The sequence below is a fragment of the Macrobrachium nipponense genome, chromosome 11 (genome assembly GCF_015104395.2).
Source record: "Macrobrachium nipponense isolate FS-2020 chromosome 11, ASM1510439v2, whole genome shotgun sequence".
Taxonomy (NCBI): domain Eukaryota; kingdom Metazoa; phylum Arthropoda; class Malacostraca; order Decapoda; family Palaemonidae; genus Macrobrachium; species Macrobrachium nipponense.
Window position 1 is genome coordinate 99,213,242 of NC_061087.1, and position 17,789 is coordinate 99,231,030.

Genomic DNA, 17,789 nt, shown 5'->3' on the forward strand with positions numbered 1-17,789 from the left:
AGAGAGAACGGCTCTGCTTCCCATTGACTTATTAGCTGATCTGGGATGATTATTCCCCATTTCTTTCACTTACACTCGATCTGCCCAAATCACTTTTATTTTTGTTACGGTAAAATACCATTCTAGTGGTAATTGCTTTTTACGATATTTTTACTACTGTAAAAGTAACCCAGCTCTGTAATAAACAAACTGGCTCCGCTTTCAGTTTCTGCATGCCTTCGATTGTTTGTTTAAGGCTTCCTTGTGAAAAGTTATTTTATTTCTCTTTCCTTTTCTTGCATTCTTGACTTATTACTTATTTGTTTGTAAAATCTTCATGTTTGTTTTAAAAGTTTGCCGTTTGCCAACAGTAAGTTGATGTATTGTGGCATAATTAATCAATTTCGTGCACTTAGGAACAAAGTGTAAACTCTCTCTCTCTCTCTCTCTCTCTCAGACACAATCGGACACACACACACACACTATCGATTCCTTTAATTATCTGTGTACCTAATGTGAATAAAATGTATTTTGTTATCAACCTTTGCATACTGCAATCAATTCGGTTTGTTCAAAAAGGTTCCCGTCTCTCCTCCCTCCATCCCCCAGCCGGCCGGGCGCCATTTTTACCAAACAGTTCGTAAAGTAAATCACACAGAAAAAATAAAATTTAGAACATTTTACTTCATATATTTTGAACACATTAATAATAGAAAAAATGTGAAAAGGGGGACTTTTTGGGTTGGCTGGAACGAATTATCCTGATTCCCTTTATTTCTTATGGGGATATTTGTTTCATATTTTGAAAAAATCGTACTTCGAACAGCCTTCTGGAACGGATTATTAAGTTCGAAATACGAGGTACTACTGTATAAATCTTTACTTTAAATATCTGTCAATGACATATATCAGATTAGACATTTAACCATTAACTATTAATATTTATATATCTTATGATGATCCTTCGCAGGTGCATTTATGAAATCATGAAGCCCTCTATATGAGTCTTTATGACTTACCTCTATGATTAGTCTATATAATTCATTTATCTCACAATAACAAAGTATTAAAATCAGTTAAAGAATAAGAACACAGGCATGGTATAGAAAGGGTGCCAAACTAGAACAAAGAATATTAAGTTTTCCATTAATTGATTAAATAAATAATACACAAATCTGGAAAGGCAATTAAAAAGACATCATATCATCAATGGTATTGTCTATTTCATTATACATCGTGAACAGAAAAAATTGCAAGAATAAATATCTACAAGCAAATCTCTTGCAATTCTGCCAGTCTGCAAAATATTTGCAACATGAAAGAAAGGAATAGTATATGGCAATGACAGCTGCCATTCTTAGTAAAGGTATACTGTACGTATAGGAAAAAACCTCTCAGAGTAGTACTTATGTGAATGTGAAAAATTAGAATTAAGGCTAAGATTATACAACTCTGTTACCTGTGCTTCACCTTCACTGTTCTTTTAGGGTCCTACCAAAATTCTAGTTAAATGATTTAAGTTACTGATTACAAAGTCTATTTAGCACAATCAGTTCTGCTAAAACATGATAAGTCCCATTCTTGGTAAAGATTGCTGGATAGCATTTATCAAACGAGTGATACAGTAGAACTGGAACTGTGAATTTTTGAAGGAATATGTGAAATGAAATATTAGGTCATTGTAAATCATCAATCTAAGTTACCTGATGAGTAGAACCTGTGCAGAAAATTCACCAAACATGAGACAAAGCAAGAGAGGGCGAGAAAACAAAACAAAAATTCCGAGATAAATCCCCAAAGTTACATACTATATAGTTCCCTTTGTAAAATAACCTACGTAAATGTACAGAGCATTTAACTGATGAAAATAAAACTGATGGATGGGTATCACATACATTGTCTTACCACTTTATTACAACTAGTTTTAGCCCTAAAAGAAAAAGGCTTTTCCTCCTCCTGGCTTAATAGTTACTAATCATTGAATATGCCTAATACCCTCGTCAGTCACTACTAAATAGACAATCCAAAGGCACTACTATTCATGCAATGGGATATGACGGATTACGACGAGATGTGTTACGCTACCCAGAGTAGCAACAGATTGAGGGATAACTTGCTCTTATCTATTAATCTGCCAGGTCAGTAATGTTCTTTTTTCAATTGATGCTACACCCCAGAGGAACTATAAAAATTGAAATTCAAGATTCATTTGCAATCCCCAGTAAATTACAGTATCTGTACACAACCTGGGGCACTTGATCACTGTACTTACTGTAAGTAAAAATATCTCCTAAATGTTAGTTATGCTGTTACTTAGTTATTATCTAAATTTTCATGTAGAAGCAGAAGTGATAACACAGTAACCTACTGTAACTTAAAACTCATACAAAATCAACTTTTAACACTAAAACATCTTGCCACCAAATACATTACAACAATATACAAAATTCACAACACAAAACAATTAGTATTTACCATAATTCGTGTGGGTGCAATCTTAGCAACTTATTGATAATGTTTTAACATACATTTCACAAATACATCCTTCTGCAAAGGAAAATTCCTTCGCTAACTTTCGACGGTATTAAAGCAAGATTTAAAGCCTTGTTTAGAGAACCTTACATTTCATGATTAAATGTTGCAATTCACAAAATAGTTTTGCATTCCTTTAATTTTGATGTCACTCATAACATGACCAGTTATCTTATCCATATTCCATTAAGACCAAAAAACCTTGTTTTAAAGGTCACAGCTGTATATTAATTAATTATACCGTACAATTGTAAACCTCGCAGCTTTATATTGACTAAAAGTAAAGGTAACATTACTCTTCCAGTACAATTTTGGGTAACACATAATACTCTGTGCTATACGTATTTACAAGGCGTGAATTGCCTGTGTCATAAATCATCTCTCCAGTATATCATTTTCACGTTATGTACTGTATTTACAAATGTTTCTATTCACCTTAGCATAATGGATATTGCTTGAAAAAGTGGAAGATTTTATTCACTGGAAGCAAATAAAAAGTCAGTCCCTTTTTGAAGAATTTCCTGGAACTTCCCTTTTTGAAGAATTTCCTGGAACTTCTGTATTTCTAAAAAATCAGTTGGAGTCAACAAGGGCAGTCATTAAATCTAGGCACAGTTATTAGTACTGGAGGTAAGCTCAGCATATAATAAAAGCAATGGTTAGTGTGCAGTCTTAGACGCATTCCTTTGAAACCCAAACACCAGAGAGAGAAAGGGTTTACAGTTATCCTTGATTAGTTCACTGCTGTCATTAGTGAAGAGCCATATGACCTCATCCACATTGCTCACTGTCTTTAGTCTATTTTCATTGTTCTCTGCTCACTTGGCTGTCTAATTGCAACATTTCCCAACTTAGTTTTCATATCTAAATAAAGTGTGTAGTCCTTGAACCAAAATTTTGCTCAATGATCTAACAACAGACCCCTTGAATATCCAAATACAGGATTCTTGATTGGGAAAAATGCAAAGTAGGCTTTGTACTCAAGTATAATCATTTCTAGTAAGTTATAGCAATTATCTGAGTATGACCACTCACCATGCAGCCACCTCTTATGTACACTCAACCCCCACTATTTGTGGACTCGCCTATTTGCGGATTCCTCTGTGGAACAAGTAAATGTACACATTATTTGCTGAAAATTCGCCTGTTTGCAGTATTTTTCACCAAGAAATATTCACTCATTACTGTATTTTCATATAATTTTCATGACTAGATGCACTTTTTGTGATAAAACTATTAAAATACTCAGGTATAAGTATTTTTAGTGTTTTTTTTGTGTTTGAACTATCAAAATAGGCATTTCTAAGCATTTTTAGAGTGGTTATAAGTATTCATGGATTTGAGCTATTTGCTATAGTTGTGGTAGACATCCCCCACAAATACTATTGGCATCTGACTACCCATACAACCATAGTTATCCAAGTCACTGCACCTTGCATTGACACTTATTTATTCGCCAAGTCAATACACGTAAATCCATTCCGATAGCCAAAGCTCTCAATGCCAGGTTTAATTATCCAGGGGTCTGATTAGGTGTTGCTGTATGTTGTCAAAGAGAGAGTTTATAATGTGCAATGGTTAATGTCAGTTACTGCAGTACAACAAAATGTCATCTCTCAGATTCTAGTTCCTTTCCACCTTTGGAAAAATATCTCCTTTTCTTTCTAATGATACCACAACCCTACTACATAGTAGTACATACTGTATATCTGCGCATGACAGACATAAAGAGATGAAATCAGCTAATTTGGAAGCAGAAACATCCTCAAGTTAAAACACCATCAAATCAAAGAAAATTCCCAAGTTGATAGAGTTCACTCAGTTCTTTCATTGTGATCTGAAATTTCATTTCAAATAGTTTCTTTATGACCTGAATTTGTCACCTTGACAAATGCAGATGCCAAACTTACCATTCCTTCTTCACTGGTGAACCAGTATTAATGAATGAGAACTCTATCATATCAGACAGACAGACATAGGAGTTACAATCCTAGACACTGCAGGCAAAATGGAAACACTTTCATCCACAGATGCCAATTACTAATTTTGCAAAATTCAAAATAATGTGCAACATCCTCTTCACCAGCTTTTACTTCTTCAACTGTATAGGTCAGGCTTTGAGGAAATAACCATAAAAATTATTTCTCAAAGAAAATATAATCTTCATAGAGCAGGATATACCTTTGGAATCATCATCAATGTAAACAAAAATGAGTGCAAATGGCAGCTTGTAATAGTGCTTATCCCTAGATTTGGAATACTGTGTGTGTCTATTTCCCTGTCTTGAGGCCTGTCCACACGAGCGGGCCTGATCGGCGTGCTCCGGGGTTGACGGGCAAATTCTGGCAGGCTTACCCATGAATGTTATCCACACGGGTGAGGCGATGGAAAGGTGGGCGTGCCCGACGATGCCAGTATAGTGTGTTCAGTGCGGTACGATAAACATGGTGCCTACCACAAAGAAGAAGATATTGTGTAGCATGATAATTGCTTTGTGTGTGATGAAAAAGAAGAGAATATGGTGCAAAAAATGGCTCAGTAAAAGAAATGCATACGGTTAACGTACGTCTGCCAGGGTCGAAGCTCAATCCATCGGGCACCACCATGGTGATTTTGCTGCAAGACCCATCGGGCAATTTGACGCTTTGCCCGTCAAGTGTGCCCGTTAGAGGGGAGGTCCACGATCAGGCCTGATCGCGTGAACAGGCCTTTAGGAAACCTCATCTCTCAGTATCTTCTACTGGAATTCAAACCAGAATCTCAAAATTTTGAAATGAATTTTCTTCAGAATTTTCATCTTCACAAATGGAATTGCCTTTGCTGCTTACAGAAGTACAGACCCTATATACAATAATTTTTTTTCTTTTTTCTGTTACTATGATTCACCAGCATTCCAGCACTTTCTTAAACAAGTAATTTTATTGCTTCTTTAACTGAAATATTTAACCTTATCCTATTCCTAACCTTCTGCCAAAACATGGCATTCATCCTCCCACTTTTAATTTGACAGATGTTATCCTGTACAAAATGTTGGGCAACCAAAATCACTCATGCCACTGACATTCAGCAATCAAAAGTGATGCATGGAGAGCCACCCCATTTTAGAATTACTAATTAGGTTAGGAGCATAATTTCAGCAATCAAGAATGTTGCATGAAGAGCTAGCTGGATTTTAAAAAGTACTGATGAGATGGAATCATTTATTCAGCAATTAAGAACGGTGTATGTATAGCTAATGAGTTTTAGAACAGTGCTGATTAGAATTGTATGCAGAGAGCCACCCAGTTTAACAATGGAACTGATTAGGTTGAAGAGCTTTATTTTAGTCATCAAGAACAGTGTGCGGAAAGCTAACCAGCTGCAGAACAGTGCAGATTAGATGGGAGCCTCCAATCCAGCAATCAAGTGATGTGTGGAGTTGCTCAATTCTAAAATGGTATTCCAAAGGGAATCTAGTCCCACATAAATCAGGAGCTCCTCAGAGAGGAGATCCTTCCTACAGATTCTTTTACATCTAAAACCAAATGATGATAAATATGAATGCAAATTCAAAATCCATGAATATTACTGGGGAATTGCATCATATCAAATAAGGTTAAGGAAAACTACAGACCCATTTTTAAGCAATGAAACACATCCAACCCATATACATTACCTAGTTCTCCATTAGTAGCTTCACATGAGACTGTGAGACTGGGAACTAGATCCCAAAAATGAACAGGAATGAGAATGTTTTGAAGATGAGACATAACTGAAAATCAGTTTTCCAATGTGAACTAAAAAGTTGAGGAACAAGATCTGTGAAGATAGGAATAATGTGGATGTTAAGGGTTTAAACCACTAAGGTGTTTGGTTAGTAGTAAAGTGAAGGCATATCACTAGACAAGGGTGGGGACTGCACAAGTAATATCAACTACAGTGGTACAACAGAAATGGAGCAATCAGAACAGTTTTTATCATAATGTAGTGTAGCATAACTACAAAAGTCACATTGTTAAACTTCATGAGCTACTAGAAAAACATTACTTAAAAACAGAATTGAAAATTAAACACAATAAAAAGTTAAGAGCTTAGATAGCTAACAGAAAAAAAAAATCACCACAGTAAATGGATGAAAGATACAAGGCAGGGAGGAATGCCACAGGAGACAAAGGATGACTATAAAGAATCTTTAGTTACTGTCTACAGTGTACTACATAATGCATATTGCAAACAGTAACTTGACCCAATATAGTCATACAATACTTGAAATGAGTTTACATAGGAGTGTAGCTGTAAATCAAGAGCATTATGTCAGAACCCATCTAAACCTTTAGAGGTGCCATGAGCAGTGGCAAATCACCCAAGTTCCTGAGAAAGGATTAACATTTGTGAGTAACAGTAGATAAGTAACACTGATTTTGCTTTGCAGCTTCAGAGAATCCATACTTATAACTGGCAAAAGCAGATTCCAATTGTTTTAGTATTATACAGAGTATTTTCAGAGTTTAACCATCGTAGAGGAGAATGAGAATCATGATGTACTGCATTCCAGGATGAAGGCCATATTAGACATTAAGACTGAACAGTATCAAGAAAAATTAATTTCCAAACTAATTTGTATAAAAGGAAGGTTGATGTAAGCCACTTGCTTGGTCTTCAAATATGAGTACTCTTGCAGACTGTTAAGAGAATACATAAGGTTAATGAGTATGAGTGAAAGTGTTTTCTACAATGGATTTGTATTTCCATGAGGGCATAAATATTCTTTCAAATTTACCATAAATGCATACAGGATGAAAAATACCCAATGTCAGTAAAAACTCTTGCTGCCAATTTTAGGAAGTCAGTAACAAAGCATTTTATCGTTGCTAGAACTAAAGTCCTACTACGTATCTTACTTTGCTATCCTTCAGACTTTTCCTTCAACAATATGATCCAGTTACAGAAAGTTATGTTTGATATGGATAGTAGTAAAAGATGCCTAGCTTAGGCACCACCAGAAAAATACAGAAATATACTGACTAGAGCCAATCCATGGTCAAGCTGCTATCAGGCATCATATTTGACTACTGCAACTAAGCATACGAAAGAGCTCTTACATGATCAGCACCTTTAGACAGCTCCAACATTGCCAATGTGTACATCACTTATAGTCCTTACCTCATAACACCATGTCATGGTCATACTTTTGAGCTGCCAATACATAATGATAATGTAAGGGTTCTCTATAAAAGCTAGTAATATAAGCTGGTAAATAATGAAAAGCATAGTAGTCACTTTTGACTAGCAGTATAAAAATTTTATCATGGGGAAAAATTTCCTCAAAAATAGGCTATGGAAATTACATCTTAAAATATAATAAAAAGGAAAGGTTCAACCACTACTTTTTAAAAGGCGACATGAAAAGACAAGTTATTAATACCAGGAGATGTGACAGAAGCTTAAAATTTCCAACCTCCTGCTGATTAGGCTGCTTATGACCTTAATTCATTTGTTTAAAATCAAAATTAAATTAAAAAATCATTGTATGAGTGCCTTGAGCAATACAGGCTTCTCTTTCTTATGACAAATTTTGCATCACTGACTTCCTTCTAATAATAAAAACTTTACTGCAATATCTCAAACAATCATAACTAACGCTTACACCCATACAGGGCAAGAAAAGAAGTCTTTCCATCTACATACTACCTGTTCCATTACTATTGCAAATGTCTGGGTACTATGGCAATTACATATTGATAATTTCATAAGGTATATAGACATATTGATAATTTCATAAGGTGAATTCATATAAAAAAAATGTTATAAATATATCATACTATCCATTGGGTCTCATGAAAAACATGTAAGAACACAGGTCAGCTTTATAAACACTAATACACATTGGAAAAAGGGACGGACATAATGTTAAAAAAGAACTAAAGAATATACATTCTTGATGAATCAGGATACAAAAAGATAGAAACAACATAAAAATCATGAAGAAAATATACTATGTGGTTCTGAATATTTTAAGGTAATGTAACTAGTAATGTAACTGGTGACTAACCAGGGGAGCATGTAATGCCAGATTTGAGATAAACCTCAATTTCTATCATGGAAAAAAAAAAAAAAATAAATAAATAAAGGGCATATTTCACAATTCTAAGTACATAAACTACAGTGTAATCGCCACTACATAAAAGAGTATCCTCTTTTTTTTTTTCTTACTAAATAAAAAAAATGCACAAACAACATTTTCAAGTAAGCGTTGATGGGTTGCACTCACAGCTTGTTTTCTTCTACTCTCCATTAGTTAAAATCATAAATGTTCCTTTGTAGTCACTAAACAGTGTCATCTCTTAATTACTCCATATCTGAGGCCAGTCATCTATCTAAAAACTGCACAGGATAACTTAGCACAGCTGTACATTAGAACACATTGTGGTATTGTTGCAGAGCATTTAACATCAAAGAATACTTTGTTTTTTAATTCCATTTTCACCATCAAACCATCATTTCAATACCAACAATCCAGGGAAAAACACAAATGTATGAGATAACCCATGGAATAAAACAGCCCTCCATGAAATTTAATCTTAATTCCATGAAATTTTAATCTTAATTCAAGCATCTCAGCTGTTCATATACGATAATATGATTTTTATACTGTTTTATAATGAAGGACCCAGACCTACAACTTCTTTTAGTCAAAGAATACTAAAATTGCTAATCTTCTCATGATTGGAAAAGTATATCCACAATATTGTGTGTGTTTAATCTTGTTATTTAACAATATCAAACAGACATGTTATTGTGGATTTACTTTTCCATTTTATTTTATTTACTCAAGTGATTATGAGTTTTCTTTTAACTCTCATGATTAATACCATATCCCTTACCTTCAATTCACACTGTACAATCATTCTGAAAAATATCAAGAGCCTGAGTAGCATGTGCAAGGTTACCATGATTATAGTAACTGAAATGCAACCAAGAGTCATCACATGCCTACTGATATTCAATACTGTACATCTTTGGTTTTTCTATTTAAAGACACTGTTTAAAAAAAAATACTAGCACACAATGTGATGAATCCATATACAGTTCTTAGTGTTTCCCTTCATTCCATTCATATTTGGAAACAAATATGAATACTCTTGTCTCATATACAGTGGTACAGTACTTCCCAATGCAAGGCAACACTGTACTAAAGAGAAACTTGTGGGGTTATCCTGGGCCTTTGTCAAGAACAACTTAGCTCGATATTAACAAGATAAAAACTGTAATTCCTAACAACTGACAATTTATAAAATTGTCACAATTTGTATTTACATATGTAACAAAGTATGACTGTACAGTCAGCCAAACATCAAATTTGTAAAAAGAGATCAACCTCACACAAGTAATGGCTGTAGCCCATTTCTTAGTAATTCCACTTTTTTTTTTGCAGACCCTCCTTGATAGCTGCTTGCATAATTCCTTTGTAGGGCATAGGAGCAAACTTATGTTGCAAATACTGTATCTCAAACAGTGATAAGACCCTTCAATTTCAAAATCAGATATTCTGAGATCTTTAAAAATGATGAAAACTACAGCAGGTTAGTACAGTAGTATTCCCTTGATACCAACAACATTTAACAATACATCATGCCACTTCTAATAAAACTTCATCTCTTTCATGTGTTTTACAACAGTAATGGTGATAAAGTTTCAACATTAATGCATCTCATAAACAATGGCTAGAAACAGATGTTCCTCAACTTTGGGCTGGAGCTTCCTCTTCTACTTTAATTGTCTGAGGCACTGGTAGGTTGTTGAAATGCTGACTGGCACTTATAGATGCTTCCAGTCCAACATTGTACAAGGGATGCACCAAAGCCTGTTGAATAACAGAAAACGCAAGGAATAATCTTAAACTTCTTGTACTTATTATCACTGTGAGTTAGTTTAGCTTCCTATCTAAGCCCAAAGAGAAAGTCTAGAACAGAAAGCAACATATTTGGAGACCAAACTGGTGCATCACATATCTCTTACCTGACTGCAGTTTACGCATTATTATTATTCAGTAGATGAGACCTATTCATATGGAAATGGAACAAGCCCACAGGGGCCACTGATTTGAAATTCAAGCTTCCAAAGGAAGTAAGAGTAAGTAAAGGGAAATACAGAAAGACGAGATCCCACTTATTATATGAGAAAAAATAAATTAATAAATAGAGAGGTAAAAATGTATTAAATTCCAATTAGAATAGCATAAGGGTAGTAATGCATTGCATTCATTTGAACTTCTACATTTCCAATTGCACAACATCCTCTGGGAGGCTGTTCCAAGTCCAAATCTGTTGCTCTGTTGCTCTCGGCACATAAAGGGGATCATGGATTAACTGTGAATGAAAGATCTCTGTTGAAATACAACTTATAAAAAAGTGACAAACAAGAGACCATCCATTGATGGTCACAGTCATAACTGCTACTATTAAGAAACAGAAACAGAAACCTATCACCAAGAACCACTCAATCTAAAAGAGATAAATCTCTGGCACATGCAGACATTCATTCACACATGAGAACAGTATTACAATAAAGGAAGTACAAATGACCTAAAACAGGTTATCAATACATGAGGCCTTATGAGCAAAACCTAACTTATGAGCAGCATTTGCTGAAATTTTCATTATTGTTTCTCAAAAGTGACACCTAGAATAGTTAAAGCTTCTCAATCAACAAAGTTCCATCCACCTGAAGGGGATGATGGGGTGGGAAATTGGGTGTTTTTGTTTTAGCGCAGCCTCATACCCCACCGAGTACACCACTTCCTGATCCAGTCCATGTCCCAATTGAGGCTGAGGGCAGCTTCATTTCTCATAAGTGGAGACTTCATTGCAACCACAAGTGATGCATCATTGGCATACTGAACAACCTTGTTTTCCAGGCCAACAACCATATCGCTTGTACAGTATACACTAAAAATAACATGGACCAAGAATACTACCCTATGGAACTCAACACATTAGATCTTGGTTCACTAAAGATTGCATCCACAGCAACTTGCTGCTGCTTACCTGTAAGAAAATCTTGAAGTAATTAAACATTATCTTCTCAGATGTGAGAGAAACCAAAGATAAGCATCCCATAACAACTTCCTATGGAACTAACAGATTTTGAGTCACATTATCAAGATTCTTGAAACAAATACTAAACTCTAGCTGAACAGACATTATTCTAATGGCACTGATAATTTCAGTCACATTCCCGCAAGTCTTGTTTCCTAACGATGGCAGTGATACTTAAGTCTTACTACCTACTGGATTTTGGTTGTTTTCTGTAAATGACATAAAAATTGTCATCGAAGAAACTGCTTTACATTCCTTCAGTAAGATCCCATATTTGAAATCCATTCATTCTGAAAATGAGTTATGACCAGAGGCCATGACAGCTACCTAAGAAATGACACCAAGGCTAAATGCAGTTACGTGAATACTTTGTTGTCAACCTTATGCCCATTATGGCTTTTAATGTCCATTTTATTGAGGACCTGGCCTTCTTTTAATGGTTCTGTCTTATCAAGTCAAATAAGCCTTCTGTCCACAGCATACTCAAGTGATGCAGTTAGCAATACTAAAGGTTCTTTGTAGCCTACCATAAAAGCCCCAGCCATGAGGCTTTTAATCTTCTACTCTGCATCAAATCTATGCTGAGCTCTCTTCCAACATAACTGCCATGCAACTTCAAAATTTTCCTGCTTCAACTTCTCATCCTCACTTATTACTAAATTTGGACCTGCCCTACATTATCATCATTTATGTTTATATCCTTAAAGCATGTACACATTTATAAACTGGACACTAACACATGATTTCCCATTATTCACTTCTAAATCCAGCAAAATGTAAAATAATCTATATTCTGTACCACAATGTAACTCTATCCTCATTAAATAACACCATACTTATTACAAACAATTTAATTCTATCTCCATTGAGAATTTAAATCTATCTCCATTGAATAACACCAAATTTATTACAATACAGTGTAATTCTATCATCATTAAATAACACTATTATACCTGAAACCACTCTTCAGTAATGAATGAAACAAGAGAATACGATGTACTCAAATCCAATTATGAATATAAAACATAGCGCGTTACTTACCAATTCATTGGTAGGCTTCCCAACTATACACTTCTTGTGAACAGACCCACTCGAAAAATGCTGTGCTACAGACATGCCACTCAGAGTGTAACATGTGTGATAAAAGTCTGGAGACCTGAAAAGAATATGATAATGGAATGGAGGAAAGCAAAGCAGTACTTTAGGTGATGAAGTCTTATTTACTATATTAAGGTGAGACCACTGAGCCACAATAATCCAAATATAAAGTTTGTGAACCTAACATATGAGTCACTTATAGTCAGCCTTGTGCAGCACACAATGTACGGTACTCAGGATTCTCTGCAGCATTTCTCTGACCTCCAGCTGCACTGATCTCTTGGCTTGTGCTTTTAATCCTTTTTCTTTGGTATCTGCCCACTGTATTAACACAACTTTGGTGCAAAGCTAATTTATTTAACTCCCTCAGGGCTGACCTACAAGATTTGGCCTTATAAACAATAAAGTTTAGATTTTACTAATTAAATTACAGATTATATAATTGGGTTTACTGAAAAACGTTGGAGATTATGACAAAATTTCTTTAACTGATTTGTTTCCTAAACCTGACATTCATTGCTGATTATGTTTAGGACATTCACACAAAAAATGTTTTACTGTGCGAGTTACTTAGCACTGTGCTTAACATTTAACCACATACAAAGAATACAGTATCACGAGATGTCAAGATTTATGACGTGTTATGTATTATGAAGAGAATGTATATGATATGATACAGAGTGCTGTATTGATAATTGTACCAAATCTTCAAAACAGGAAATCTGAATTATTACATACTTGCCAGGTTTATCAATCAGGCCACCCCTTGGATGCTGGCAACACAGAAGCAAGTACTCCTGAAGTGCCTCTTGCTGAAACATCCATTTATCGCAGCTTAAACTTGACGCATCTGTGAAGCAAGTTCAAAGAGTTCTGAATTTTCTAATTCCTATTCAAAACACTATGAGTAACACATTGATTGCTGAACAAATATACAGGAAAAAATCTACCCTACATGTCATATGCTACTGAATTTACATATCAATGCTCATTCTTGAAGACCACTGATCCACCATTGAAACATCATGCAGTTTTTAAGTATTCATGTAATTTCCTGGTTAAAATTTCTCTGTTCCCTCATACTTTTTATATTTCTTATTCACCTGATATACATAAAGAATATCAAATGGCCTCAAAGGCAGAGCATAAAAGGAAATTTCACATATGTACCTCTTTTACCTTTGCTTCTGTTTTCAAGATACTGTAGTACATATTGTCAAAAACAGAAATTGTTCTAATGTGTTAAAAGCATTTTAAAAGAAAAGCTCTGCTTTTTCATTTTCAGTTATAATCCCAGGCAAAAGAACATAGGTAGTATATCTCACAATGAAAAGCTATATGAAAGCAAAAGGAAAAATGCAAAAAGGAAAAAAAAAGGCAAGAAGTGAACAAAAAAATAATAGTTTAATTTTCTTACTTGGGAAAGTAAGTCTTCTATACATACCTTCCTCACTAAGTAGTGAATGAAGGATGGGAAACAGACCTCCCTGCCAGAATGAATAGCACCCATCTACGAGTTTGTTAGTACGTCCTTGAAACCCTCCTTCAAAAGGCATCTGGCGATTAGCTGCCCACCTCTGGAAAGGTTGATTGGTTTATATTATTGTTGACAAAATTAAAATGGTGTAACAAAAAACATGCAGCATAAACAAACAAACAAAAATGGGAATCTACCATGCTATTGACTTAAAAATCACTTTCACAAAGGAAAATGTATTTCTTTTCTCGTCTAATTCGAAAAAGGCAGAAATTGTGTCAAAAACCAATAGTAATTCAATATAAGTTGGCCTGAATCATATGAACATTTTCTGCAAGTCTGCTGCTTAGGTGTTTGGGTAAATCAATATTAACAGCTTATAAATCTGACATATTTAACCATGAAACATTCAAGCTTTAAGGTTGAGCCTACATATTTTAGGGCTGTTGCCTTGTATAATAAGGCGCCCTATGAGGTAATGTTAGACTTGCGATAATCTTACGCTAAGTCGGTTGGTATTGCACTTCCATATTCATGGGAGTGTCTTGGGGTTTGTAGATCACTTACGAAGTCGGTATTATCTTCTTTGGTTATGACGACGATGTGTTAAACTCATGATGATTCGGTGAGGATCTAGTAGAAACCACGAAGTACAAAAATACTTATATTTTCTGAGTTTACATGGTGAAGATCAAGTAGGATTGTACAGGTCTTCTAATGACGATAGCTTGATCGCTTCTGCCAATGATGATGGCTAATTCTATTCTCTCTACATGATAAAGCTTAGTAAAGAGGTACAGGTCTTCTAATGACGATAGCTAACTCTATTCTCCTCTACTACCATCTCGGTTACCAGTCATAAAGGAACAGACAGTAGCTCGAACATATGAACATACATACAAAATGAGACACACAATAGATCACGTAGGCCGTTTGAATTATAGGTCGCGGTAGTTGTCTCAAGCAGGGAGCTTGGACTAATGTTTCAAAACAAATGAATGACCACAGATGACGGCATGTCAACTTAGCCTACATACTTTATTGTATACGTCATCTTTAGCGTCTCTAGTCTGATCACATTCCTGCAAGCAATCTGGTTGACCTCTTTAGTTTTAGTCTTTTATATATATGGACTAACATTCCATATTTTTATTATGTAATCATTACACATATGAAGTTTATACAATAAAACAAGTCTGGATACAAACCAAGTAATCACAATTCACATTTACTTAACCTTGTGTAAAATGGGTAGTCATACCCAGGGACAAAATAAGGACAAAAGAAATGCCATGAATGCGAGGAAGTGTATGAAAAAGAGTCAAGAAGATAGACAATCACTTAGGCCTGTAAGGTTCACATGGCCTGTAGTATGGGGAAGCACGAGAAGAACAAGCAGGCATCGAAAACACTGGTTATGGCTAGAGAAAAATAGGTTACGTCCTGATAAATATACATATATCCCATAAACAGATACAAATGACTGATATATAATGTCTACTTTGTACTACTCCATGCATCAGAAATATGGTCAATAACAAGGAAAAGGGAGATTTTGAAAACGTGTGACCCTAGAATGCAAAGATTTTTGGCCAGAGTGCACTGAGAAGATTGTACTATTATGAAAGAATTGAAAGGGAGATGTCATGTCCAGAGGCTGGATAAAAATTGATCTCAAAGATTGAGGTGGTTTGGAAATGGGAAGAGATGAACAGTTGGTCAGAAAAGCAGTACTGAAGTAGCAGGATGAAGACCTTTAGGAAGACACACATAATCATAAAAAAAGGTGATGTAGCATACGATGGCCTAGACATAGACATAATAGGAGTGAAGGCAAAAAGTACACAAACCAAGAGTGGAGATACGTAACTCATTTCAAGCACAACCCTATGAAGGGAACAGTTGACCTAAAAACAATGATGAGATGACAAGCAATGGAATTTCATAATCCAAACCTAATAGTATTATAATTGACTTTTAATTTGTTTTTCAGAAGTTTCCAGAATGGAATATCATAATCCAAAACTAATATTATTATTGACCTTCATTTTTTTTTAGAAGTTTCAAGATTTTTTACATCACAATGCCTGGGCTTACAAAGTTACAATCTTTGACCACTTTCCTTTATCTTTCTAACCAAGAGGATACCTTATGCACCAACCCACTGTCAGCTTGCAAATGATGTCCACTACAATCATCTCCACTAATGGTGTACTCATCAACATCATTGATCTCCAGATGCAGTGAGTATTCTGCCATAAAAAATATATTCTGATTAAGTAATTACACTACTGTTACCCTATCATTTCTACCATTATTATAGAATAGAATGTAGAATTTAGGTCATTCAGCAATGAAGTGGAAACTGACAGTAAAAAGTCAGAAAGGTGTAACAAGAGGAAAACCTCACAGTTGCAATATGAATCAATTATTAGCAAAAGGTGGAAAGTAAGATGGCACATAACATGAACGGAAGGACAGTGCAAGGAATGAAAAGGATTGCAGTTAAGGGCTGAAAGAATGCTGCAAAGAACCTTAAGGAATGCCTACAGTCCAAATGAGGTGCACTGTTGGCACTAGCCCTTACTTGGTCTACAATTATTATAAAACTGACCAGAAGAGCTGGAGTGTGGCACAAGTGGTGGGAGTTCAGAAGTGTTAAAGCTGCTAATCCACAAAAAGTATAGCCGCCATGAGCTTCCATACCAGGGGCGCCACTGAAGCCCCCTTCATATGATTGGCACCTGAAAAAAAATATAACTAATATCAAATCTAACTTTAAGGGATGCTTAGATTATTCTGTGCCTTAACCTCAATTCTCAATTCTTAGGCTTCCAAACGGTCTTATGTTCTTAGGTATAAAAAGAGATAATAATATGGAAAATATTTCATTTACAAAATACAGTGATAAATAACAAACATCTGATGATGTACATTAATCAGCACCACTCTTCCATGACTGGATGTTACAGAAAATAATAATCTTTTTGCTCCATTACAGTTTAAATATTTTCATGAATTATTTTACACAAATTTAGCACATAAAATTCCATATAATCAACCTTCCTCACTAGATACAGCTATGGCTGTATCTTCGAAAGGACAGGCATAGCATACGTTATTGCTTCACACCACCTAATGATTTCAAACAACGAAAATAAGTTTAGTGTCATACAGTACACAAAAACATCCTCCCTAATCAAGGAAAAGATACTGTCAATTTTCTAACAGGTATCAATTTGTATAACTATCCGGTACTACTCTAATCAAAACAGAAATATAACGAACTAAATAGGTATTGTAGTCACCACAATACACTGTACACCTTTTACAAATCCTTACCTCATTATCCAGTGAGGAGTATTTTCGAAAAGTTGACTGGTACAAATATTTGTAAGACGTGCCACAGAAACCGCACAGTATACGCCACGAATGTCAATTTCTCCTCCTTCATGCATACGAAAAGCTCCTTCTGGAGTTCGCATGCTCCATAAGTATTCTTGCAATTTTTCCCTGCAAAAGCCATCAGATACTTAGTCTACATAACAATAAACTAACTTCTTCCAATGTCACCAATCCTATTTCCCCACATCCCCAGACTCACAACCTTTCGTCAACCTTTTAGG

At 35.2% G+C, this 17,789-nt stretch overlaps 1 protein-coding gene across 1 annotated transcript in view; it reads right to left on the bottom strand.

Moving 5' to 3' along the window:
* Positions 1-1,182: 1,182 nt before the first annotated feature.
* LOC135207886 (protein farnesyltransferase subunit beta-like) overlaps positions 1,183-17,789 on the bottom strand; it is a 43,252-nt gene continuing 26,645 nt past the window's right edge. Inside the window, 6 exon segments of the mRNA XM_064239787.1 lie at positions 1,183-10,354; positions 12,630-12,744; positions 13,425-13,536; positions 14,131-14,263; positions 16,778-16,907; positions 17,506-17,676. Of these exon segments, the coding sequence (XP_064095857.1) occupies positions 10,232-10,354; positions 12,630-12,744; positions 13,425-13,536; positions 14,131-14,263; positions 16,778-16,907; positions 17,506-17,676 (784 nt within the window). The 3' untranslated portion in view covers positions 1,183-10,231.